Source organism: Schistocerca americana, chromosome 7 (assembly GCF_021461395.2).
Source record: "Schistocerca americana isolate TAMUIC-IGC-003095 chromosome 7, iqSchAmer2.1, whole genome shotgun sequence".
NCBI classification, from domain to species: Eukaryota; Metazoa; Arthropoda; class Insecta; order Orthoptera; family Acrididae; genus Schistocerca; species Schistocerca americana.
Window position 1 is genome coordinate 189,921,955 of NC_060125.1, and position 27,861 is coordinate 189,949,815.

At 42.3% G+C, this 27,861-nt stretch overlaps 1 protein-coding gene and 1 pseudogene across 1 annotated transcript in view; one reads left to right on the plus strand and one right to left on the minus strand.

The window, feature by feature from the left end:
- LOC124621815 (ankyrin repeat and death domain-containing protein 1A-like) overlaps positions 1-27,861 on the minus strand; it is a 434,679-nt gene that overhangs the window by 308,127 nt on the left and 98,691 nt on the right. Inside the window, exon 3 of the mRNA XM_047147254.1 lies at positions 18,731-18,834. Within this exon, the coding sequence (XP_047003210.1) occupies positions 18,731-18,834 (104 nt within the window). The remainder of the gene's footprint in view (positions 1-18,730; positions 18,835-27,861) is intronic.
- On the plus strand, positions 17,150-17,267 carry LOC124623385 (annotated as a pseudogene).

Here is a 27,861-nt window from a genome sequence, read left to right on the forward strand (position 1 = left end):
TCTCTGTGTTCTACAGAAGAACGAGAACTCCCAGCCACAAGGACGGAGTTCAGGTAATGTCTCAACCTGAGTATATGCAGAAGAAGTGCTCTCAATCACTGAACGCTGTGTACTCAACGACGACTCCCTACCCGAAGGCGAAGTCCAGAATCGTGTAAGTTCGCAGTATTACAAGGCCTAACCGTTCTAACTAGAAGATCTCCTGAAAGAAAAGACAGCAAATCCGTCCCTACCAACAAAAGCTGATATTGAGCGACCGTCAAATTCGGGCGCTCAAAACGGAAGGACCTCTTCTTTCCACCTCTGGCTTCCCAGCAAAGCTCGGCTCCCATACCTTGTAACTCAGAAGGCGAGTCATATTCTCGAAACCACGGAATATTCTCCCTCTCTACATATTCTTCTGAACGCTGACCAACCATCTTTTGTCGTCCAGTGCGGAAAGTTTGCGAGGAAATACCTGTAATCATACAATGGTATGCTTCTCAGAGTGAAAATCCTCGGAAATAGCCAAGCCTGCCATTTGCGAGGAAACGATTCCTCGTTCCTCTCTGCTGCGTCCAAGATTTTAGAATTTCCAAAGTATTATCCGCTTATCCTTCCGGCGCTGCTAGGATACCGTCCGGCCACCGCTTTATTGTGCATCAGCGCTCAGGTGCCCAGACCGTCCGTCTTGGCACTTCCTGTATGAAGCAGGACCAACACACCTGTGCGGGCTTTTCCACCCAGGGCTTGAGTTACGCCTGCCATTTCATTTCCACCGGCGTTCCAGCCTCTACAAGTATAGGCAATCATTCATTACGCAATTTTGATAATAAAGACACTCCGTCACCATTCGTGCAATAAGCGTTAACAATTATTTACAAGGTGTGCGTGAAAATGTCACTCTTCTTTAAATATTCATATATACGATGTACCACCTACCAAATTATACCTAATTCCGGTTGTAAATCACGGCAAAGTATGTAGATGAGTGCTTGTAAGGTGCGAAATTATAGCCACCTTACACAGTTTTGCACTTCTCCATACGTAACCTTTCTTTCTGTGCAGTGCCCATTAACTTGTTTGGCTACTGTAGGCCTAGAGGGCCATGTGAATTGTAGAAGGTGAGAGTGGAGTGGGCCCCCCACTCCACTTCAGTTGGGAAATGGGAGCACTAGTGTGTGTGTGTGTGTGTGTGTGTGTGTGTGTGTTTTCTAATTATTTTTCCAATTTTTAAATAAATTTCAAGAAGATTTTCAATTTTATGTTGAGTTGTGAATTAGTGAAAATACTGTTCTATAGTTATTCTTGTTTTGGACATTCAGTTTTAAAACGCGGATGACATCTGCTTTCATCCGCATGACAAACATAATTGAAACTGGAAGTGAGCAAGAATGGCTGCGAATATACTGCGCAACAGAATTAAAGTCCCAATTTTTCGAAAGCCTGATGTTGTCTCCTACTGCCACGCATATGTGTGAAATTTGCCTCTGTAATGGTGCAAAAGCCTGTCGTACTATGACGTCACCCTCGTGCCCGACGACGCTTCAAATACCAAGGTGTCGACTCACCCATAAAAAGGCCAGACCTCACCAGTCCATGTGACGTGTGAAGTGGGTTAATGACGTCGAATTAGCACCAAATCTCACCATAGTTCTGCCCACCATCACTGTCGACGTGTCAAACTATGGGACGGTCGTCGCAGCCCCTCTTACTCATACAGAGTGTTTCAAAAATGACCGGTATATTTGAAACGGCAATAAAAACTAAACGAGCAGCGATAGAAATACACCGTTTGTTGCAATATGCTTGAGACAACAGTACATTTTCAGGCTGACAAACTTTCGAAATGACAGTAGTTACAATTTTCAACAACAGATGGCGCTGCAAGTGATGTGAAAGATATAGAAGACAACGCAGTCTGTGGGTGCGCCATTCTGTACGTCGTCTTTCTGCTGTAAGCGTGTGCTGTTCACAACGTGCAGGTGTGCTGTAGACAACATGGTTTATTCCTTAGAACAGAGGATTTTTCTGGTGTTGGAATTCCACCACCTAGAACACAGTGTTGTTGCAACAAGACGAAGTTTTCAACGGAGGTTTAATGTAACCAAAGGACCGAAAAGCGATACAATAAAGGATCTGTTTGAAAAATTTCAACGGACTGGGAACGTGACGGATGAACGTGCTGGAAAGGTAGGGCGACCGCGTACGGCAACCACAGAGGGCAACGCGCAGCTAGTGCAGCAGGTGAACCAACAGCGGCCTCGCGTTTCCGTTCGCCGTGTTGCAGCTGCGGTCCAAATGACGCCAACGTCCACGTATCGTCTCATGCGCCAGAGTTTACACCTCTACCCATACAAAATTCAAACGCGGCAACCCCTCAGCGCCGCTACCATTGCTGCACGAGAGACATTCGCTAACGATATAGTGCACAGGATTGATGACGGCGATATGCATGTGGGCAGCATTTGGTTTACTGACGAAGCTTATTTTTACCTGGACGGCTTCGTCAATAAACAGAACTGGCGCATATGGGGAACCGAAAAGCCCCATGTTGCAGTCCCATCGTCCCTGCATCCTCAAAAAGTACTGGTCTGGGCCGCCATTTCTTCCAAAGGAATCATTGGCCCATTTTTCAGATCCGAAACGATTACTGCATCACGCTATCTGGACATTCTTCGTGAATTTGTGGCGGTACAAACTGCCTTAGACGACACTGCGAACACCTCGTGGTTTATGCAAGATGGTGCCCGGCCACATCGCACGGCCGACGTCTTTAATTTCCTGAATGAATATTTCGATGATCGTGTGATTGCTTTGGGCTATCCGAAACATACAGGAGGCGGCGTGGATTGGCCTCCCTATTCGCCAGACATGAACCCCTGTGACTTCTTTCTGTGGGGACACTTGAAAGACCAGGTGTACCGCCAGAATCCAGAAACAATTGAACAGCTGAAGCAGTACATCTCATCTGCATGTGAAGCCATTCCGCCAGACACGTTGTCAAAGGTTTCGGGTAATTTCATTCAGAGACTACGCCATATTATTGCTACGCACGGTGGATATGTGGAAAATATCGTACTATAGAGTTTCCCAGACCGCAGCGCCATCTGTTGTTGAAAATTGTAACTACTGTAATTTCGAAAGTTTGTCTGCCTGAAAATGTACTGTTGTCCCACGCATGTTGCAACAAACGGTGTATTTCTATCGCTGCTCGTTTAGTTTTTATTGCCGTTTCAAATATACCGGTCATTTTTGAAACACCCTGTATTTCGCCCTTCTTTTGACGCCTTTGCGATCGAGATCAGAACTGCGACGTCTAGCCTAAAATCACGCGCTTTCCTTATGGGTGGACGACGAAAACATTTCACGTACTCCGCCGCTCAGATTGGATCGAGAATGGTTCAGAAGGTGGTATAAAAGCCAGTGAAACTACCGCTTCCCCTGGTGGTAGAATGATTTCCACACAAATGGTTCAAATCGCTCTGAGCACTCTAGGACTTAACATCTGAGGTCATCAGTCCCCTAGAACTACTTCATCCTAACTAACCTAAGGACATCACACACATCCATGCCCGAGGTAGGCTCTAACCTGCGTCGGTAGTGGTCGCGCGGTTCAGGAGTGAAGCACCTAGAACTGGGCCAGAGTGGCTGGCCTGATTTCCACACATTTCGCCGTCGAAAAGACAGTTTGTAGTACCATGAGCAACAGGGAGACGTTCTTGACAATTGATACTCTTGATACCTTCGTCAACCTTAAATCACTCTCGAAGGACGTCGTGGGCTAGTGACCCAAATGAACGTGATCTCACTTCTTTGGAGTGCAGTGTCACTTCAATCTTTGCTCTGGAGTACAAGGTGCAACCACGAGGGTCACGTTTCCTCCGACACCCATAAGAAAACCATGTGATTTCGACGCTGGGAGTCGCTGTTCTCTCTTCCATTGCTGAGGCGTCAGAAGAAGGGGTGATTTATGGGTAAGAGGAGCTTTGTCGACATTCCCATCGTGTGACACGTCGACGCTGGTGATGGACAGAAGCGTGGCGAAATTTCGTGCCATTGTGACGTCATTAACTCACTTTACGCGTCACATGGACTGGCGGGATCTGCCCTTTTTTTTTCGCATGTTGCGACACCTTGCTGTTTGAAACATCGGCCAGCCCAAGGGTGAAGTCACAGGGCGCTATCATTTCCTACCATTACAGAGGAAGGTTGTAGGCAACTTTCAGCCAAATTTCAGACTTACGTGTCTCAGTGGGAAACAGTTATGGGCTTTCGGAACAGTGATCCTACTACTTGGCTGCGCCGTGTAGCAACAATATACTTAAATTTATGTTTTATTGCACACTCATTTAATTGGAACACTCGTCTGGAAAACATTCAGGCACAAAGAATAGACTTGCGAACTCTATCAATTGTTTGCATGCAGGAAGAAAAAGCTTTTATCTCTCACTTAGGATCACTCAGTGTCATGCAGTGTCTCTGCTCCCCAGCAGGCTCAGAACTTACCACCTCACGTCCACGAGGTTCACCGCCCTTCTCCTCAAGCTCCAAGCAGCTCTACTGCATTACACCAACCGCAGGCCTTTTAGCCAGTCCGAGTAGAATATACGAGGTGCTATCCAAAATTTTCGGGATTGGTCCTGCCATCTGTTGAAAACTTTACCTTTGGACTAATAGTCACCATCACCCTCGAAGTCGTTCCCATCCGCACGTACACACGTCCCAGTGCTTCTGCCACTGGTCAAACGTTTTCTGGAAGTACTTTCTTCGAGGGTGTTTATCACCGCCAGCGATGCTTCTTCAATCCTCTCCAGAGTGTCGAACCGACAGCCTTTCTACTTGAGTTTCAGTTTTGGGAATAGCGCGAAGTCGCAAGGTGCCAAATCTGTCGAGTACGGTGGTTGGGGTGCAACCAGCATGTTGTTCTTTGCCAAAAAGGTCCTGCTGAGCAAGGACGTGTGACAGTGCGCGTTGTCGTGATGCAGCAGCCAGTTCCCTTGACGACAAAGTTACAACTGTAGTCGCTGCACGTTCTCACGAAGCCGTCACAGTAGTACACGGAATTCACTGTTTGGTTGGGTGGACGAATACTTTGTGCACAATTCCCTTGGTATCAAAGAAAACGATGATCGTGCTCTTCACTTTGCTCTTCACCTGTCTCCCTTTTAGGGTCTTGGAGAGTCCGGGCTCTTCCACTGGCACAATTGTTGCTTTGTCTCTGGGTCATAACCATAAATCCAGCTCTCGTCGTCAGTGATAACCCATGACAAGAAGGTTGGATCATCAGATGCACGCTGTTTCTTCTCATCGCCAGTCAAGATACTTGGCACAAATTTTGCGGCGACGTAATACACGCCCAATCCATCAATCGACATTCGTTGACGTGCCCCATAACCAATACCCACTTCATCCGCAAGGTCTTGAATGGTTCGACGTCGATCCGCACGAACCAATTGTTGAAGTTTGGCAACAATGTCTGGCTTGTGCACCTAACGGACCTTCCAGTGTGAACATCATCTTCGACGTCTGTACGGCCGACCCTGAACCGAGCATGCCACTCAAACGCACGTGTACGGCTCTCTGTTCTCCAAACACTTGTTGAATCATTGCAAGGGTCTCCGTAGCTATTTTCCCAAGATTCACACAGAGTTTGATACACATGTGCTGTTCTGATCGCTGATCCATCGTAAAATCGCCACACATCAAACACAGATTATTACAGAAATCACTGTGGACACACAACATCTTCTGAGCTGAAGGTCACTCCGCACACTGACTCATCAGATATGCAGCTCTCGCCACCTAGTGGTGCGAAGATCTACTACTCCTACTTTCCAGATGGCAGCACCAGTCCCGAAAATTTGGGATTCCACCTCGTAGGTGAGTACCTCTGGGAATTACATGTTGCAAGCTCTCTGTATTCCTACCCTTATACACCAATTGCTGCTAATTCTGGTAAAGAAGTGAATAGAAAATTGCTGAATAATCTGTAATCTATATTTATGTGTGGTAGTTCAGCAAGCAGTGATGCCACTTATAAATACTCTGACGAAGTATAAGATTGAAGGTAGTTTCAATGTGTCTGTGGCGTACAGTGACCTACGACAATAATCTCATAAAACGAAACGGGCAACCCATTTAAAAAGCATTGTCTCCAAAGAGAATAATTCAATGCAGAATAACATCCAAATACCCAAATCCAAACGATACCAGCAGCCTGGTTTCAACCAGCTGAGTTGTAGAGACTGCTACTAAATCTGGTAGGACATTTGATAAAATATTTAAAAAGCATGTCACACCATGGAAATACAGTACATACTACTCCTACCCAACATTTGCAGTCCACCTTAAACAGGAATATCACAGGCCAAGCACAATAAGAAAAGACATGAGCGTCATAAAAATCCATAAAATCAGATATCTGTCGACTTTTCAGTAAAACTATCGAATATAGAAAACACTGACATACGATTAAGACCTTAATGAGCAGGTAAATATTGCATAAAAAAGGAGGGAGTAATAATAGAGATAAACCTCCCGTCGATAACGGGGTCATTAGAGACGGAGCACAAGCTCGAATCACGAAAGGATAGACGAAGATATCTGGCATGCCCCTTTCAAGAAACCATGCGGGAATTTAGCTGGAGCCGTTTAGGAAAATAGCGGAAAACCGAAGCCTGGCGGGCCCATTAGGGATATGAACGGTTGTCATCCAGAATGCAGGCCTAGCGATAGATATTGGAAACCAATCGCTAAACAAAATCATTCAACAAATCACATAAAAAATAAAAACTTTTTCTTTTCCACATCTCTCTCTCTGTGTCTGTTTCTTTCTTCCTCTCTCTCTCTCTCTGCCTTCCTCACTCTCTCTCTCTCTCTTCCTCTCTCCCCTTTCTTTTCTCCATCTCACACCAGCTCACTCTCCCTTCCTCTACAAGATCTTCTGCAAGTCATTCATTTCACTTGCATATTAAATAAACGCATAGAAGATAACGAAACGCCGGCCGGGGTGGCCGAGCGGTTCTAGGCGCTATAGTCTGGAACCGTGTGACCGCTACGGTCACAGGTTCGAATCCTGCCTCGGACTTGGATGTGTGTGATGTCCTTAGGTTAGTTAGGTTTAAGTAGTTCTAAGTACTAGGGGACTGATGACCTCAGAAGTTAAGTCCCATAGTGCTCACAGCCATTTGAACCATTTGATAATGAAACGATGTAATACGAGTACAGCAGACCACACTGGAAAGGAACATTTTTAGATAAAATAAAAACCAAAACTAGCGGTTGAGCTGGCAAAACAATACACGCAAAGACATGTTTAGCCAGAATTATTCAGACAACGGTAGTGGTGCAACATTATGACATGTTCCTGATCAAGAAATGCGTGGTGCTACAAAGCAGTGTGGAATTAGGCAAAACATAGTAGCGTCAAATGAGGCAATATCTCCGATATGTGTAAGCGGACGGCGCTTTCTTTGTGCTATAATTGAACAAAAACGTGCAGTAACTAAACTCACGCCAAGTGAGTTTGGTAACGAACTATTCTTGGATCTAGAAAGCAGTCAAAATAGTAAATAAGACCTAGAAAGGAGGCAAAAATGTAAATATGTTTCATTACAGATGTTTTGTATGAATTATTCGAAAAGCGTTTGGTGACAAAAAAAAAACACATTTTTGTTGTTGTTGCACAAACTTATTTAAAACACTCATTAATCTCCATACTTTGTTGTGTCAGCAGTTACACGCAATGAAAACTGCACAGGCCTTCCCAACCTGAACAGAATCTGTTGTTAGACATTAGACTCTAACGTCGCTGCCGAGGCAGTATTCACACTTGAGAAGTCGGCTATGAGTCAGTGAAACTGTCTGTGAACGCAGTATCTATCATACACGGGATACAACCGGAACTGCAACGCCACCCTCGTCGACATATGGCTATCGGTGGACGCCGATATCTGCTCTGAATCTTTATCGGAATACGCAACGTGCTGGTTCCAGGGACAGGGAGATATGCCAGAACAGAACGGAATAAACGCACCACAATGACTGGTAAACGAACCTGGTTAAGGGCTTTCTCGCACATAAGATAAAGAACAGCTGATTCCGCACCTCCTTTAAATAAATACTGCAAACATTTACCATAATAATGTATAGATAAAAGATTACCCGATTTACATACGATATTTTACGTCTGTGGAAAAGGAGACAGCATCCATCTATCAAGTAAACATAAAAGCAACTGCAAACCGCGTATCCTGCTATAGGTGGGAAGAAAGCTGAAGGAGCACTAGAAGACGATGTAAATGCTTGATTCACGATAAAGGATGACAGCCAAAAACAGTTGCAGGATAAAAATTTATTAAAATTCTTGACCAAGGTTTCGGTACATATAAATATACCTTAATCAGAAGTAAAAAATCTAAAATTACATCATGCAATGGAGATTAATTTTAGATTTTTTACTTATGATGAAGGTATATTTACATGTACCGAAACCGTGGTCAAGAATTTTAATAAATTTTTATCCTGCAACTGTTTTTGGCTGTCATCCTTTATCGTGAAGAATTTCAACAGTTGCTGTTGCAGCCATGTTTAAAATCTTGAAATGCTTGATTCATCGATGTCTATGGAAGAAAGTATCAAGGTAGACTCTTCTATAAAGTTGAATGGAGCATACCCTTTGGAATTCTGAAATGATCAGAGATAGGACAGTGGGAGCAGAAGTTCATGTACAATGCACACAGGAACAAGATTGCAGATATACGAGTCGACGGGTGAGAAAGGTAAACAGAAATTTAGAAACCAAGAAATGGGGAGAGTGGTAGCCAATACCCCATGTTATTCAGTCAATGCATTAAGCATGCACTACAGGAGGTTTTGGAGTAGCGTCTCTTTCCGTAAGAAAAAAGTTTTTGGTCCCAGGTTCGAACCTCCCCACTAATTAAATTTTGAATAAAAATCATAAACAGTGGTGGCTGAAAACTTCCCGCTTAAGAAATCACTTTCAATCAGCCAACGGTCTTGCCAAAGAGGAGCGGATAGACGTTCTGGGCACTCTCTTGCCCTTGGGAAGCGAAACTGCACCTAAGGGCGGACGAATCAGCAATGATCAACGTCATGTGATTCAGAAGGCAATGGAAAAACTGCATTAAAGGCACAATGAGTATTCATAGGATGTGTGGCCTGTAATTGAAAAAGCCTCATGATGATTTGTCCATTGGCAAAAGATACCGGAATAGTCCCCCATTCGGAGCTCCGGGAGGGGAATACCAAGGAGGAGGTGACCGTGAAAAATAGACCGAATAACCAACGAAAACATAACGTACTACGAGTCGGGGCGTAGAATGTCAGAAGTTTGAACATGGCAGGTAATCTAGAAAATCTGAAAAGGAAATGCTAAGGACCATTGTAATTCTAGTGGAGGTCAATGAAGTGAAATGGAAATAACGCAAGGACGTCTGGTAAGGCGAGTTTATGGTAACACCAGTAACTGCAGAGCATCGTATAACGGGAGTATGATACGTTATGAACAGGAAAGTAGGTCAGAGAGTGAGCCACTGTTAGCAGTACAGTGATAGGATTGCTCTCATCAGACCCGACAGCAAACCAACACCGACAATGATATCTCAGGTACATGCTGACGTCGCAAGGCGAAGAATGTGTATGAAGATGTTGAACGCGTTATTCAGTGCGTAAAGGGAGTTGAAAATCTTGTAGCCATAAGAGATCGGAATATGCTTGTAGGTAGGGGGGAGTATAAGAATGGGTTGCGGGATAATATGGTTTTGGTAGTATAAACGATAGAAGAGAAAGATTAATTGAGTTCTGTAATAAATATCAGTAATAGCGAATACTCTGTTCAAGAATCACAGGAGGAGCAGGAGGTATACTTCGGAAAAGCGTGAAGAATCGGGAAGATTTCAGTTAGATTACATCATGGACACGCAGAGATTCCGAAATACTGGATTGTAAGGCGTGCCCAAGATCAGATATAGACTCAGATCACAGTTTAGTAGCAACGATAAATTGGCTAAAGACCCTAGTCAGAAAAAAGAAAGGCGCAAGGGAGTGGGATACATAAGTACTAAGGAATGAAGAGACACGTTTGAAGTTCTCCAAGGCTACAGATACTGCGTTATCGAACAGCTCAGTAGGCATTTCAATTGAAGAGGAATGGACAGCTCTAAAAAGGCCAATCACAGAAGTTGGAAAGAAATTAGTAGATTCAAGGAAGGCAGCTACGACGAGACCATGGATAACACACGAAATACTTCAGCTGGTTGACGATAGAAGGAGATACAAAAAATTTCAAGAAAATTCATGAATACAGAAATACAAGTCACTTAGTAACGTAATAAATAGAAAGTGCACGGAATGAAGGCAAAATGGCTGTATGAAAAATGGGACGAAATCAAAAAAGAAATGATTGCCGACAGGACATACAGAAAAGTAAAGACAACCTTCGGTGAAATTTAAATCAAGAGCGGGAACATTAAGAGTGCAATGTGAATTCCGGTGTTAAATACAGAGGAGGGAGCGGGTAGGTGGAAAGAGAACATCGAAGGCGTCTGCGAGAGGGAAGACTTGTCTGATGACGTGGTCGACAAAGAAACATAAGTCGCCAAGGAGATATAGGATCACTTGTTAAAATCGGAATTTAAACAGCTTTGGAAGGCTTGAGATCAAATAAGGCACAAGAAATAGAGAACAATCGATCTGATTTTGTAAAATGATTGGGGTGGATGGCAATAAAACGACTATTCACGTTGGCGCGTAGAATGAATGAGTCTGGCGCTGTACTATCTGACTTTCGGAAAAAACATCCACACAATTCCGAAATAGCCAAATCCGACAAGTGCATGAATTATCGCATTATCAGCTTAACAGCTCATGTATCGAAGTTGCTCACCACAGTAATGTACAGAAGAATAGAAAAGAAAATTGAGGATCTGTTAAATGACGATCAGGTTGGGTTTAGGGAAGGTAAATACACCAGAGAAGCAGTTCTGAAGTTGTGGTTGATAATGGAAGCAAGACTGAAGGAAGATCAAGACACATCCCAGGATTTTTCGACCTCGAAAAATTGTTCGACAATGTAAGGTAGTGCAATATGTTAAAAATTATTAGAAAAATAGAGGTAATCTATTGCGAAAGGCAGTTAATATACAGTATGTACACGAACCAAGAGGGAACAATAAGACTGGCAGACCAAGTACGAAGTACTCGGATTAAAAATTGTGCAAGATGAGGATACACTCTTTGGTCCCTATTTTTAGTCTATACCTCGAAAAAGCAATGAGAGAAATAAAAGAACGGTTCAAGAGTGAGTCTAAATTCAGGGTGAAAGGACATCGATTATAAGATTCGCTGATGACATTGCAAAACTCAGTGAAAGTGAAGAAGAACTCTAAGATGTGTTGAATGGAATGAACCGTGTATTGAGTGCAGAATATGGATTGAAAGTAAATCGAAGGAAGACGAAAGTAATGAGAAGGAGCTGAAATAAGAACAACGAGAAACTTAACATTACAATTGGGGATCACGAATCAGACGAAGTTAAAGAATTCAGCTACGTACAGAGCAAAATAACCTACGACGGACGGAGCAAGGAGGGCATGAAAAGTCGACTAGCACTGTCGATAAAGGCATCCCTGGCCAAGAGAAGTCTGCTAGTATCACAGGTGTTAACGTGAGGAATTAATTTGTTAGAATGTACGTTTGAAGCAAAGCATTGTATGGGAATCTGACATGGCCCGTGGAAAAATCAGAAGAGAATCGAAGCCTTTGGGATGTGGTGCCATAGAAGAATATTGAAAATTAGGTGGACTGATAAGGTAGGGAACGAGGAGGTTTTCCGCAGAATCGACGAAGAAGGGAACATTTGGAAAACACTGACAAGAAGAAAGGGCGTGATGATAGGACATCTGTTACGACATTAGGGAATAACTTCCATGGTACTAGAGGGAGCTGTAGAGGGCAAAAACTGTAGGGGAAGACAGAGACAGGAATACATCCAGAAAATAATTGAAAACGTAGGGTGCAATTGCTACTCTGAGATGAAAAGTTTGGCACAGGAGAGGAATTCGTGGCGAGCCATATCAAACTAGTCAGAAGACGGAGGACTCAATACAAATTATACAAGTCAAAAAGTGTGTGTCTGTGTGTTTGTTCTTGTGTTTGAGAGAGGAATAATGTATAGATCTCTACACCGCATTTTATTCAGTAGCAAATGTCCTTTTCCTCACAACCTTCATTCCCTACTTATGACACTTGTGGAACAAACTTTGTTCGTTTCAGGCAAATATCCCAGTAGACTGGGAAGGGGACAGAGAGAAATCAGATTGGGAGTATATAGTAGGGAAACTTTGGAAATATGTTGTAAGGATTATGGGACCAAACTGCTGAGATCATCGGTACTAGGCTTACACACTAATTAAACTAACTTAACCTAACTTACGCTAACGACAACAGACGCAAACCCTTGCCCGAGGACTCGAACCTACAACCAGGGGAGCCGCGCGAACCGTACAAGATGCCCAAGACCGCGCGGCTACCCCGCGCGGCGTATAATAGGGAATTCCCGGGCCCATCATTTGTCTTATAACCAAGGGAAACCACCCGAAAACCTTGGCGAGAATAGAAGGATGAGCAATATGTCCCAGACAAAATTTATGTTGTTGAATCTCACTGTCTTATCACTACAGGAGCTGCCGTCGTGTAGCGACAGAAGAGATATAAGCCTTGTTAAATAATGGATGATGGCTCTCGTAAAAAAGAGTTAAATGCAGACCGGCAACACCTAGATAATCTTTCCTTAAGAAGTGACGGGTCATTGAAGGATTGACGACCCTTATTTTGACTGATTTAGTAGCGCAGCAGTGCAGGCCGTTAATTCGAGCTCGCCAGTTAATGTTTCCGAGCAAACCTGTAAAACCATAAGTTAGCGCAACACACACTGCTAAGAGTGCGTGCGTTATAGCCGCGAGACTTCCACCCAATCGGCTTTTCGTTAATTCATTCATTGTTGTTGTTGTCTTTAGTCCGAATACTGGTCTGATGCTCCTCTCCAGACAAGTATATCGCATGTAAATATGTTAATTTCTGCATATCTACAGCAATCTACATCCACCTGAATCTTCTTACTGTAGTCTACGACTTTGCGTCTAGTAATTTTACGCCTCATGCTTTCCTCTATCTTCACTGGTTATTCCTTAACGCCTCAGAATGTATCCTGTCAGACGCTCCCCATTTTCAGTCAAGTTTGGCCACATGTAATTTTCTCCTTGACTCAGTGTCTCTTCATTAGTTGTACAAAATACCCATCTAATCTTCGACATTTTTCTCTAATACCATGTTTGAAAAGTTTGTATTATCTACTTCTCTGCATCGTTTATTCTTCACGTTTCATTTCAGGGCAAAATCTTTTAGAAAACAAATCCTAAGGCTTAAATTTCTATTACTGTTTAAACTACTTATTGTCTGCGTTTTATATTATCTCTACATTGGCCAAAAGCTAGTTATTTTGCTGCCCAAATAGCAGATCTCATCTACCAATTTTTGGGTGTCTTTTTCAGATATAATTCCCAGTTTTAATACATCTACATTCTGTTGAATCCTGTCTTCTCGACAAATAGGGGGTACGTAGGAAACCTGCTTTCTCTGACCGCTAGACAAAAATTCAAGCAAATCGTATTAGCGAATTTTATTACAAAAGGAAATGATTACAATACTTTGTGTTAATCAGATTTGTCGTAAGCAAAGGGCGAGAGACAAAGTAACGTTCTTCAGTATATACAATTCCTAAGTCGCTGGTCTTGAAGTGACTAATCTCGATGTTACTGCAGAAGTGCGCCCCGACTGATCGAGGCTTATGTCTTCTTCTCACAGAGGCCGCTGCTGTAGGGGTTGGCCATTGTGCGATTGGTTGACGTCTCCTTCACAGCCCTCTCTGCACCGTCGTTCCCGACTGCCGTGTGGGAGCTTGACTTTACGCCGGAACACATTCTCTAATGAACATTCTATTTTTCTTAATGTTCACCTTAAACCCCTATTATACGACTCAATTCAGCTGCTGTTCTAAGTCCTTTATCGTCTTTGACAGAATTACAGTGCCGTCAGTAAACCTCAAAGCTCTTAATTCTTTCCCCTGATCTTCATTTCCCTTTTCAAGTTCCTCTCAGTTTTCCTACCTTCCCTGCTCATTGTACAGGCTGAATAACATGGGGAATATGCTACAACCTTATCTCCATTCCATCTCAATTACTGTCTCACATTCGTGCCCTCAACTCTTTGAACAGCAATCTCGTTTCTACACAGATTGCAGATTACATTGCACTGCCTGTGTTCTGGCCCTCCTAGCTTCAGAATTTCAAAGTGTGCTGTGAACACAGTCGAGAGATGAGATCCTATACTCCGAGGAGCGTAGGGGACGATGCGGGAGACCCGCACCGCTGTACTAGCCGAGGTCCTAGTGGAGGTGGTTTGTCATTGTCTTCCTCCAACTGTAATGGGGATGAATGAGGATGACGATGACGGCACAACAACACCCAGTCACGAAAAATACCTGACTCCGCCGGGAATCGAACCTGGGACCCCGTGGGCGGGAAGCGAGAAGCTACCGCAAGACCAGGAGCTACGGACAACATAGTCAAAACCTCTCCTTAAATATACCAATATTGTACATGTATATTTTCTATATCTTATTAGAGAGATCACAAGGTCAGTATTGCCTCGTGTGTTCCTACATTTCTTTGGAACCCAAAGTGATGTTCCTCAAGAGAGTTTCTCACCTGTATTTGTATTCTCCTCTAAAAATGCGTACTATTATTTTGCAACCTTATCAAGCTGATGGTTCAGTAATATTCACATCTTTCGGCCTCCCCTCCTTTGTTTAGTAGCGACCATTTTCTCTCACCGTTTCTACTGATCATTTTCTAATTTCTTCAGTTGTGTGCCGTATCTCTTACATTATCGCAGGATTTCCGTTTGTATTTCTCTTTTTGCCTTTTCTTCCTCCACAATTTCGCCTCTCAAAGTTATCCATACATCTCCCATTGTATTCGTTTCGCCTTGTTTCACTCAATAGTTATGTACTGATATCTTTGAAACTCCCACCAACGGTCGATTCTTTCAAGTCAGAGGGGTCATACACTGAAGAGAAAAAAATCACCACACTGAGAAGAGTTGTGTGCCATAAACGAAGTTACTGGGCGTGTTGCAACATCTGAAAGGTCATGTCCATTAACATTTCGTGCCAGTAGCCCAAGAGTGGCGATAGTGGCCTATGCTGTAATAGACGTGAGCGTTAGTTGCCTTTGAGATTGGATGTAGTGAGCTGATGTTAATCAAGAGTGCCTTTAAGCCGAAAAAGATTCCGTTGTCAGCACCTCACAGAGTTTGGCAGAGGTTGCTCAACAGGGCTACGAGAAGCTGGAGGTTCCTTCTGCAATATTGCTGAAGAATTGGGAGGAATGCAGCCCTATATTGATTGCCCAAGTGGAACAGGCATGGAAGTCCATCCCACAAACTGACACCTGGCACATCTACAACACAATGGATGCATTTTTGCATGATTACAATCAACACTCTGGCGGCTACACCTGTTATTAGTTTATCAGGATTTCACATTTGCAACGGCTTATCTCGCGCTTACGTTAACCTGAAATCTTGCAATGTAAGTCACTTAAACGTGCTACCCAGACAAGTGTATTCCCGAAATTTCATTACTCTACAGTCATTATTTCTTTGGTATTGCGCGGTTTTTTCCGTAAGTATGTATACTCATTTTCCTGCTTTTCTGTAATTTACTGTTTTAATCTGTAGTTCACAACCAATAAGTTATGGTCAGAATCCTCATCTACTCCTAAATATATTTGCGGTGTAAAACCTAGTTTCTTAATCTCATTCTAACCACGTTCCGCTATCTCCATCTCTCTAAGGCGTATACAACCTTCTTTCACGTTTATAAAACCAAATGTTAGCTACGATTAGGTTGCACTCTGCGCAAAATTCAACCAATCTGCATCCTCTTCCTTCAATTCTCTTTCCTACTACCGAATTCTGGTCACCTAAAATAATTACATTTTTATTTCTCTTAACGGTCTGAATAATTTCTTTTATTTCATCGTATATTCTTTCTCCTCTTCATTAATTATGGTGCTTGTACACATATACGCTTGTACTACTGTTGATGGATGTTGGCTTTGTGAGTATCGTCGCCACAGTAATACTTCACTATGTTGTTCATAGTTGTTGACCGATATCACTATTTGGTATTCATTTTTCGGAAGACACTTGATACCTCTCAGGTATGGGGCTATGTAAATACTTGACAAGAAATGCGCAAAGAACGCCCAGAACGCGTAAATTTCAAGAAAACTCTCACAAATACAAATCTGGACCTAAACCTTAAAGTTCGATTGGTAAGATGCAACATCTGGTAGCGTACTTCTATGGATTCTGAAGAATGGACAGTAAATATGTCAACAGCAAAGAAAATAGTAGCTTTTAAAATGTGGATCTATCGCAGGATGCAAAAATAACTAACAATACATCGGTATGTATTGTTACGAATACACCAACAGCGAGAAGGTACAAGAAAAAAAAAGACTGCAGAGCCATGATATGTCTTGGGGAGCATCAAACTTGTCCTTCCAAAACTGATACTAGAAGGGAAGATCGATGGTAAAAGGAAAGGGTGAAGAAGGATATCTTGGTTGATAACATAAAGCAGCGAACAGAATTAATATGTGCATACATGAAGAAGAAGAAGAGGTAGGAGACGTTAACACTATCTGCTTTACCAGTTGGAAAACTGAACTCACCTGACCAAAAATATTGTTCCTCCTATCACACTTCTCTAATTCCCACGGTATGTAACGAGCAGCACAAGCAAAATTAATGCTTTTAACGGACTTCAGTACACGAAATGACCTGACGATTGAATACAGTATCGTCTACCTCATTACGTAATTGGTATAGACACCCGTAATACATCCGACCGAAGCGGTTTGACATAAAACGGCTTTTGAATGCAGCGGTGTTAGAGACAGATACGAGTCCTAGATTAATTAGAAGAAACTATATGAATTGACAATCTATCCTCAGAGCAGCTCAGTTTCGGAATTCTTATTACAATAATTTTTTATCATCATGCCTTAAGCATTAAGAATGCAACGGCCTTGCCGCAGTGGATACACCAGTTCCCGTCAGATCACCGAAGTTAAGCGCTGTCGTGCGTGGCCGGCACTTGGATGGGTGACCATACGGGCCGCCATGTGCTGTTGCCATTTTTTGGGGTGCACTCAGCCTCGTGATGCCACTTGAGGAGCTACTCGACCGAATAGTAGCGGCTCCGGTCAAAGAAAACCATCGTAACGACCGGGAGAGCGGTGTGCTGACCACACGCCCCTGCTATCCGCATCCTCAACTGAGGATGGCACGGCGGTCGGATGGTCCCGATGGGCCACTTGTGGCCTGAAGACGGAATGCTTAAGCATTAAGAGTATTGAAGAGATGTACAGTATCGGCACAACTGAAAAGCTTGTAAGGTTGTTGCAAGGTAGGTTGTGCTAGGAAACATATGTCAAGAAAGAAATTGGTTGCGTTGAGCCGCTTCCGAGTTAATCAGCATTGAAATTAGGCAGTCAGGCCGTTGCGCGCGCTAACTGAAGAGGCCCGCCAGAGACGGTGTCGCCAGACGTGTGCTTCGCGTGGTTTCCTAAAACCGAACAAGACAGTGATAAAAAATAGTGGACAAGGAACGATAGACCGAGATCCAAGGGTTGAGCAGTCTCCAGAGCTATCAGCTGGCACTAATTGCGTCTGGCGAGCCACTTGAATCTATGCTCGCAAAGTTCTGATTGGCTGCCATCAATGAAAATTAACTCTGAAACGGAGCTACGTATCGATTTTTTTTCTTAATAATTGTTTTTCAGCACAACCTACCTTGCGGTACTCTTAGAAGCTATACAGACTGTTTCTGACCATCTTGCAGAAAGTTCAATGGTGAGCTATGGTTAACTCCTTAAATTTGGAGCATGCAGCCGTACGAGTAAAAATTCTGTCACTGATATGTGGGTCGTGTATCATCCGCCTATCGTCGAGGTAAATCTGGAGAATGTCTCTAGGCACGTTACAAGGGTGGCGGAAAGATATGCGGCAGAAGTACCTGTGGAAAAATTGCCATTTGCACTGCTGCATGCGCGATGTTTAAAAGGTTACTCATTACCCCATTAAAAGCACAAATTGCATATCAAGAGCTAGCTGGTGCTTCACAATATTATTCAAGTAACGCAGGAATCTCTCAGAAAGATTAAACATATCCAGACGAAATACGCTCTAATAAAAAGCGCTGTACATCATGTTTGGTTCTATTTTAATGATAACCCTCAAACAACTGAAGGAACATTTTACTTCTTAATACCAGCACTGCACGTAGTGATCATTAAAAAATTTGAGCAATTTACAATTCCAGATTAAACCTGATGTTCAATATCCATACTATTACCTTACTTTCTGATCAAGTTATTTGGCTGTTCAATGACCTTTACAGGAGATTTATATGGAAAAATATTGAAATGTGCAGTAAAAATATTCTACTATAGCAAACGGTTTTACATTCAGAGGTAATCAAAATATTTCAATTACATCTTGCTCTTTCTTGTAACTATCGTTGCACGCTATTTTGAGCAAAAGCGGTGTACGATATATGTTGATTTGGAAGTTATGAGATGTGAGTCGGAAAACTCACGTTGTTCCTTGAGTTGACGTCGAGTGGCTCCTTGAGTACTTTGCGGACTCCTTCAGCGTCGTTCTTGATCACCGCCTCGTGCAGCATCAGCTCGTTCTTCAGCACTGAAATCAAAAAGGCGACCAGTGTTGGAGTATGTCTTATCTCGAGGTACCGTCCATTAAGTCAGTGGTACGTGTTGAAATACTGCATTCAGATAAAAGGTACCATCTCACTAGGTACAGACAATATATGCAACTGATAAAAGCCTTCTGGACCAGACTTACTCACTGGGACATTGAATTTCAGAATCAACTAAAACTTAGTATCTTATGGCAACATTTCAGTGACTCACAACTGGACTCAGTTAGCACATACAACTATGGGGATGTGAAATGGAATGGTCATTCACACTCACGCGGGTAATGGGTAAAAGACAGACATGTTGTATTACGCAGATGTGATTTCCTGTGGTCACGGAGACGAAACAAGATCTAGAGATGGTCCTCAGCACAATGGAAAGCATTTTCTGTAATCATTGTTCGTAGGACACTGAGAAAATGCAGTTTTTGATTAATTATCTCCTTTCAGTCATATGTTTCACATAAGTGGAAGTATAGGTGGAACCCAGTTTCAAAAACTGTCAAGTGGCACCAGTGAAAGAGGGATTGTCAACCATGATGCTATTACAGAAACGGAAGTGTAGGGTTCGTCAAAAAGTTTATGTGTTTCGTCAGTTGATAGACATTCCTTAATCACCTAATTATAAGACGAATGCTTTCTTCCAGGTGAGCTAAACCAGCAAGGTATGTGGCAGAATATTTATGAATTTATTACTGTAAACATGTGTGTCCTTAACAAATGAATCGTGCAGTTAGAGTCCAGTGCTGATTTAGAGAAACGAAGATATGTGAAGAGTAACTGTCCTTCCCTAAACAGCTCTATGGCCTCATAAATTGCTTAAAGTTGAAACGGGAAGACCAGTACGTTATAAGATGAATCATAGATAACAAATAATGGAGAAAGAGGGGAATACCTTAATCACATTTTCGATACGAGGAGAACAACTAGCTGACTAGGGTATGTTGCAGTCTCTGTGATGGGATTAAATCGACATACGAACTGGTATCATTGGGAACTGGAATTACTCAAACATGGGCGAAGACTGATGCAAGCACTGCTGAGTCATGATTAACTGTGTTTATGTGTCTCGACAAACAGGCAGGGTCCAGGTAGGTTACTCTCGCTTACCACGCATGGCGTTATTGGATTCCATTTTGACAGTATGGAGCTCCTGCAACGTTGGTATTGACTACAGAGTGAAAAAATGTTTGCACTAGTGTACTGGGGGAACTGAAGCAATGGTTTTAGGCCATGGGACACGCGAAGTTTCGATCCTGCACCTTGCTTCGCTAACTTCATCTTTGTACAGTAGACAGTTATCTGGACCACCGAAATCGAAATGCTTGTAATTTTTAATTATTTATGAATATTATTCTGCATAACTGTAGGCACCGAATATGAGTTACTGGAAGTAGATGAGCGGTTAAATATCCTCAAACCGTATACAGTAAGATTTATCATAGATGTAGCGGAAGTACTATACGCCGAATGTAACTTGGCCCTTTTCTCGTAGTGAAGGAATCGGTGGAAATCAGATGACTTCGGGGCAGTATTGAAAGTTTCCGCCCATAGCCAGCGTTACCTGCTAAATAATAGAACAGGTCTTGGGCGCTCGCAGAAATTTTTCAGAGAGATTCAAAAGTTACCATTTTTTTAACTAATTAGGCGAGTTTGAAAACGTGTCGTGCCTCAAGAACCAAATCTGACAAGAAATACAGAACACGCACTGCATCCCAAATGTTAATAGTTCTACTGATTATTTTCAAGTTACATACTCTGATAGGTATCTAACCAGTAAGCGTATTTCAATAGTATATTCAAAGTACATATTTTATATTATTAATATGAATATGTATGTCACCTTTTTGATTCTACAATCTGAAGTTATATCTTCACATAATCAAATTTAAAAAAGTAAACCAACTTATACTGTCTTTGTAGACTGGGAAAAAGCATTTGATGTTATCTGGCAAGAGATGTACACAATGCTGAAGAAAACAGGTCTAAAACACTCATGTGACACTCAGCTTCTATAAGAACAAAGTGGATGTGATTAGGTTCAAATGGTTCAAATGGCTCTAAGCACTATGGGACTTAACATCTGGGGTCATCAGGCCCCTAGACTTAGAACTACTTAAACCTAACTAACCTAACGACATCACACACATCCATGCCCGAGACAGGATTCGAACCTGCGACCGTGGCAGCAGCGCTGCGGACTGAAGAGCCTAGAACCGCTCGGCCACAGTGGCCGGCGGCTGTGATTAGGAATTTTTATGAGGGACAAGAATCAAATATTACAAACGGCGTGAGATAGGGATATGCTCTCTCCTCTTTTATTCAATGCTTACATCCTGGAAACTATTGATTGGCGACTCCATGGAGTGTCCTGTGCACCACGACCAGATAATGGATATACTTAGAAGGAGAGACAGCATTGGTCGTATTTTTTTGTTTTATTAACCGAAAAATCGATTTTCGGTCACTTAGTGACCATCCTCAGTGCTGTAATATATAATTTAAATTGGTAGGCACTGGTGTCAACAAGCTTAGAGCCATCACATAAATTGCTCAGTTCTTAATTTATGTGATCGCTCTAAGCTTGTTGACACCAGTGTCTACCAATTTAAATTATGTATTACAGCACTGAGGATGGTCACTAAGTGACCGAAAATCGTTTTTGCGGTCAATAAAACAAAAAAATACGACCAATGCTGTCTCTCCTTCTAAGTATATCCTGGAAACTATAGACCAGCGTAACTGCTGACATGGGGATCGAAATTAATTGGTAAAAGACAGACTTGTTGCATTACGCAGATGAAATTGCTGTGGCCACGGAGACGAAACATGATGTAGAGATGGTCCTCAGCACAATGGAAAGCATTTCCTGTAATGATTGTCGTAAAGGAATAGGTAGGTGAAAGACTAAATTTATGGCAAGCAGTAGTGAAGTAAAATATAAACCTCCAAGAAGAAGAATTGGAAGAGAAGAATTAGAAGTATCAGAGGAATGCTATATTCCGGAAATAAATTGTGAGTAGCTTACAGCAGACCAAAATCGCATTTAATTTGAGAAATAACTTATTCACCAACCAGATCGTCAGTCTCGGAATAAGGTAGTGTATCATGAAAGCATTTTTTTGGTGTGTGAAACTTGGATAATATCAAAACACGACAGAAGACGGATGAAAGCGTTGGAGATTTGGTGCTACGTAAGATGACGAACATCAGCTGGAGAGATTGCGTTACCAATCCAGACGTCCTGAGCAGAGTAGAAGAAAACAGATTTCTGTGGAGTCACATCCAAGCGGGAAGAAACAGACTCATAGAACACATTTTAAGATTCAACAACATCACTGGAACAATAGCTCTGTTTGAGGGAAGGAATCGCCGCGAACGACCAGGGATATCGTACATGCAACAAATTATGAATGATGTAGGATGCACTACACCTGCAGAAATGAAGAGGAAAGCGGACGGAAGAGGACCTTGGCGTAAGGCTGCATGCCAAACTCAGGACTGTAACTAAGAGAAGAGAATTAAATCCAGGGTATCCATTAAGTTATAGAATAAAGTTAGCAACTATTTTCAGAAATAATTTATTAACCCTTCAATAATGTTAGGCTGAAACTCACAACTGAAAATCAGAAATGGGAAGAAGAAAGTCAAAATGATTTTGAAAATCCTGCTGGACTTCAACAAAAATGCCATGTTAATACCTCTTGAAGCGGCTTAACAAGGAAAAATCTTATCAGTAGGCTTATTCGACTTTGATGCGATCTACAACAAATTGTTTGTGTATAAAACTTCACATTAAAGATGTTTTGTACTTTGTAGTATCATGATTTCTATTTACAATGTAGACTTGCAGAACCGAAATTAAACATAACTTATTTGGAACGTGATACATCTGTCGGTTGGTTAGGTACAGTTTTGTCCAGAGACAATATACGACTAGATGAAACTGCGAAATCTCCGAAAAACATCCTCAAATCGTCCTGTAGAATCAACTGCTGGACAGCACCAACGTAACCCTCGTCTCTTCAGTTAATCAAATTGCTGTGCAGCACGACAACTGGAATACACAATTCGTAGTTTTGAGACTGCATGTTTCACTGTGTTGCATCCATAGATTTTGTGAGCGTCTCAATCCTGCAGAACACATTTTATCTACCTTCAAATTTTACACTTCTTGTCCTCTTTTCTAGCAAAGAAAATGTTTTTGTTTTCTGTTATCGACTGATGTACTTGACGTTCAGTATAGATATAGACGCCTACAATATAGCTTGGCTGTATTCTTCAGCTTATACTAAAGTAGCTCTGTCATGTGAATCTGAATGCAGGATCAGCAAGACAGCTTGTGTTTTCTATTTTCCTAGTCAAATGGTAAACTACTGTTGCGAAACCGTCGTGCATCAAGCAGAGGGATCGTCCTTATGGGAATTGGGGACAGATGGCTGGAACATATACTGTTGCAATGTTTATGTATTGATGACCTGCGATGAAATCCATCCACCAGTGCGTTGTATCGGCTTTTTATGTTGCTCGGTAATGGGTGAATAAGGAAACAACCGAAAAAATTGATGACATTATTTATACATGGTTCTTTAAGGATTCATATCAGTCTTGGCAGCACATCTGCAGTGGAAGTGTTGCACTGTCAAGGAATTTCCCATGATAAGATTAAGAACAAAGAAATTCAAACATGCACACCACCGGTCAAAAGTTTTCGTTCACCCATAAAAAAAGTTATACACGTAATTTCAGTAAACAAACACACCGTAAAAACTTAATACATCAACAAAATAAATACAGTGTTTGCGTCTACAAAGTATTCACCCTTCGCCCTCAGAACAGCTGCACAAATTTTTGGAATACTGGAGACAAAATTTTGTCCAATCCAACGCATCTCTAAATTATTCTACAAATCTTCAGTATACGATCACCGCAATTTTCTGACCTCCCTATCCAGTTCATCCCATAAGAGATCAAGAGGGTTTAAGTCAGGTGACTGGCTTGGCCAAATCATATTCTTCAGTTCCCCACAGTTCTCTTATCTGTTGTCATGCACAATTTGCAAGCAGGTTTAGGGCCATTGCCCTGTTGTGGAACAAACCCGTGACGAATAAGTCTTCTCCAGATGGGACTGTACTGTTGATTGGGATCATGTGATATCCTTTCTTTAATATTCCATTAATTCCCACTGGATCACAGACTTAATCACCTGCAAGAAAACACCCACAGCACAACTGACCCCCACCCATCCATCCCCAACCATGCTTCACCGTTGGTGTCACATACTGATCCTCCTTCCAAATATTTCAAACTTAAATTCGTCCATGAGTAACACTTTGGACCAGTGCTCGTCGCTCCAGTTTTTATGCTACTGTGCCCACTGCAATTGTTGCACCTTACTTTGTTTGTGTAGTAATGGTTTTTTGCCGACTGTTCTCCCTTTAAACCCTGTTCACGGAGACGTCGTTGCATTGTTCAGAGACAGATTGGAACTACTTGAATACAGTTTACTTCCTCGTGAATTTCAGGTGTAGTGGCAGCGACTTTGAATAGTACTCAGGTCCCTGATTCGAACCTCGCCACTGCATAAATTCCGAATAAAACTAATCATCAATGGTAGCCTATGATTTCCGGCATACGAAACCTCCCTCATTCTGCCAACGGCCTTGTCAAAGTGAAGCGGACTGAGGTTCAGAGCGGCCGGCCGTTGTGGCCGAGCGGTTCTAGGCGCTTCACTCTGGAACCTTGTGACCGCTACGGTCGCAGGTTCGTATCCTGCCTCGGGCATGGATGTGTGTGATGTCCTCAGGTTAGTTAGGTTTAAGTAGTTCTAAGTTCTAGGGGACTGATGACCTCAGAGCCATTTGAACCATTTTTTTGGTTCAGAGCGCTGTCTTCCACTTTGGGTTGGAAACTGCCCCTAAAAGGCGGAAGAAACAGCAATGAACATCGGCATGAGGATGTAAAGGCATTAGAAACCATTGCATTAAAGACTTATCACGTGTATCCACATGACATATATCCTGTAATCGAAAAAAGGTCATCATGATCTCTCAATTGGCAAAAGATTCCGGAATAGTCCCCAATCCAGATCTCTGGGAGAAGACTGCCAAGTGGGAGGTGACCATGAGAAAAAGATTGAATAACCAACGAAAGGTAACGATCTAAGAGTTGGGACGTGAAGTATCAGGAGTCGGGAAGCTAGAAAATCTACAAAAGGAAATACTAAGGCTCAATCTAAATATAGTGGTGGTCAGTGAATTGAAATGGAAGGAGGACAAGGATTTCTGATCATAGGAGTACACGGAAATATCAGCAACTGGAGAAAATTGTATAGCGGGAATGGAATTCGTTGTGAATAGGAAGGCAAGACAGAGAGTGAGTTACTGTGAACGGTTTCGAGATACGGTGGTTCTCATCAGAATCGACAGCAAACAAACACTGACAACAATAGTTAAGGTACACATGCCGTTGTAACGAGCAGTGGTTGAAGAGACAGAGGAAGTGTATGAGCCTATTGAACGAGTTATGTAAAGGAGAGTAAAATATAATAGGCATGGGAAACTGGGATGTGATTGTAGAAGTAAGGGTTACGGGAAAATATGGTCTTGGTAGTAGAAACTAGAGAGGAGAACGACTAATTTAATTCCGCATTAAATATCAGTTAATAATAGCGAATACTCTGTTCAAGAATCACAACGAGAGGAGGTATACTTCGAAAAGGCAGGGAGAAATGGTAATATTTCAGTCATATTGCATCATAGTCAGTCAGAGATTCCGAAATCAGATGTTGGGTTATAGGACATTTCTCAGGAGCAGATATATTCTTAGATCCCAATTTAGTAATATCAAGAGTAGGCTGAAGTTTAAGAGACTGGTGAGGAAGAACCAAGGCGCAAGAAAGTGGGGATACGGATGTACTAAGGAACGACGAGACACGCTTGCAGTTTTCTTAGGCTACAGATAATGCGCTAATGAATAGCTCAGTAGGCATTTCAGTTGAAGACGAAGGACGTCTCTAAAATGGTAATCACAGAAGTTGGGAAGAAAACTGTAGTCACGGAGAAGGTAGGTACGATGATACCAGTCATAACAGATGAAATACTTCAGCTGATCGACGAATGAATGAGCTAGAAAAAATTTTTGGGAAATTCAAGAATACAGAAATATACTTAGGAACGTAAAAAATAGTAAGTGCAGGAAAAGAAGACAAAATGGCTGCATGAAAAATGTGAAGATATCGAGAAAGAAATGATTGTGGGAAGGACGGACTCAACATACATGAAAACCAAAACAACATTCGGTGAAATTTAAATGAAGGATGGTAACATTAAGAGGGTAAGGAAATTCTACTGTTGAATACAAAGGAGACAGCGGATGAGTGGAAAGAATACTCTGAAGACCTCTACGAGAGGGAAGAATTGTCTGATGACGTGATAGAAGGAACTGGAATCTACAGGGAAGGGATAGGGGTCCAGTATTAAAGTCGTCATTTAAAATAGCTTCGCCTGACTTAAGATCAAATTAGACAGAACGGATAGATAACATTCCATTGGTATTTCTAAAATCACTGGGGGAGATGGCAACTAAACGATTATTCACGTTGCTGTACCATTTGACTTCCGGAGAAACATCATCCACACAGTCCCGAAGAAAGCAGAAGGCTACAAGTGCGGTAGTTATGGCACAATCAGCTTAACAGCGCATGCAGCCAAGTTGCTGACTAGAATAATATACAGAAGAATGGAATAGAAAATTCAAGACCTACTAGAAGACAGTCAGTTTGGCTTTAGGAAAGGGGAAGATGCTAGAGAGGTTGTTCTGACTTTGCGGTTGATAATGGAAGCAAGACTAAAGAAAAATCTAGTTTTCACTGTTATTTGTCGACTTGGAAAAAGGGAGTGCCAGAGCTTCAAAATTCTGAGAAAAATGAGGGTAAGCTATAGGGAAGACGGGTAATATACAAAATGCACAAGAAGCAGGATAGAACAGTAAGAATGGAAGACCAAGAACGAAGTGCTCGGATCAAAAAGGATGTAAGGCAGAAATGCAGTCTTTCGAACCTACTGTTGAATCTAGGAATCGAAGAAGCAATAGGGAAATTTAAGAAAGATTCGAGACTGGGATCAAAATTCAGCATGAAAGAGATCAATGATAAGATGACATTGCAATATTCAGTGAAAGTGGAGATGAATTACAGGATGTATTGAATCGATTGATGGCGACTGGGTTCTTAGGCATTTGCAAAAGCGCGAAGTTACGTTGTGCCTATACTACAAATCCAAATGGAACTAACATGAAGACAAAACATTTGCAACAGAGAAATAGAGGCGTTCGACGAAAATATGGAAAACAGCGAGAAATGCGTACATGAACGTAAATTAAAGTGCGCTGTTTTAATTGGCCAAGAACTCAATACATTGCAAGTGTCACCCGTGGTCAGAACAGAGTTCTGTGCAGATGAGTTAATTATGTCGGATTCAAGTGAATTCCAACGTGGGCAGTTTGTGGGCGCTACCGTAACCAAGCAAGACGAAGTGTTTATTGTTACAAGAGACACCATATTGTGGATTTATGGCTCTTAGAGGGAAGCGGAAAAAATCATCTGCTGAGCACGGACGATGTGTGTGTTGAGTGGCCGTGACAGACGGTCACTGAATAGCATTGGGACAAAAAAATAAGACGACGACGGCTGCAAAGATCACTGCAGAACCGAATGTCGCTCCCGCGAATCTTGTCGGCACCAAAACAACGCGGAGGGGGCTCCATAAACTTGGAACTGCAGGACGAGCTGGAATAGCAAAACCACTGATGAACGATGCAAATTTCTCTAAAAGGTACCGAAGCCATGAAACCCGGGCTATGGAGCAATGCAAGGAACTCATTTGGTCGAATGAGTCTTGCCCGCGAAAGGCAAGGGTCCCGAGTTTGACTCTCGCTCAGGCACACAGTTTCACTATGCCGGGAAGTTTCATATCAGCGCACACTCCGGTGCAGACCAAAATTTCACTCTG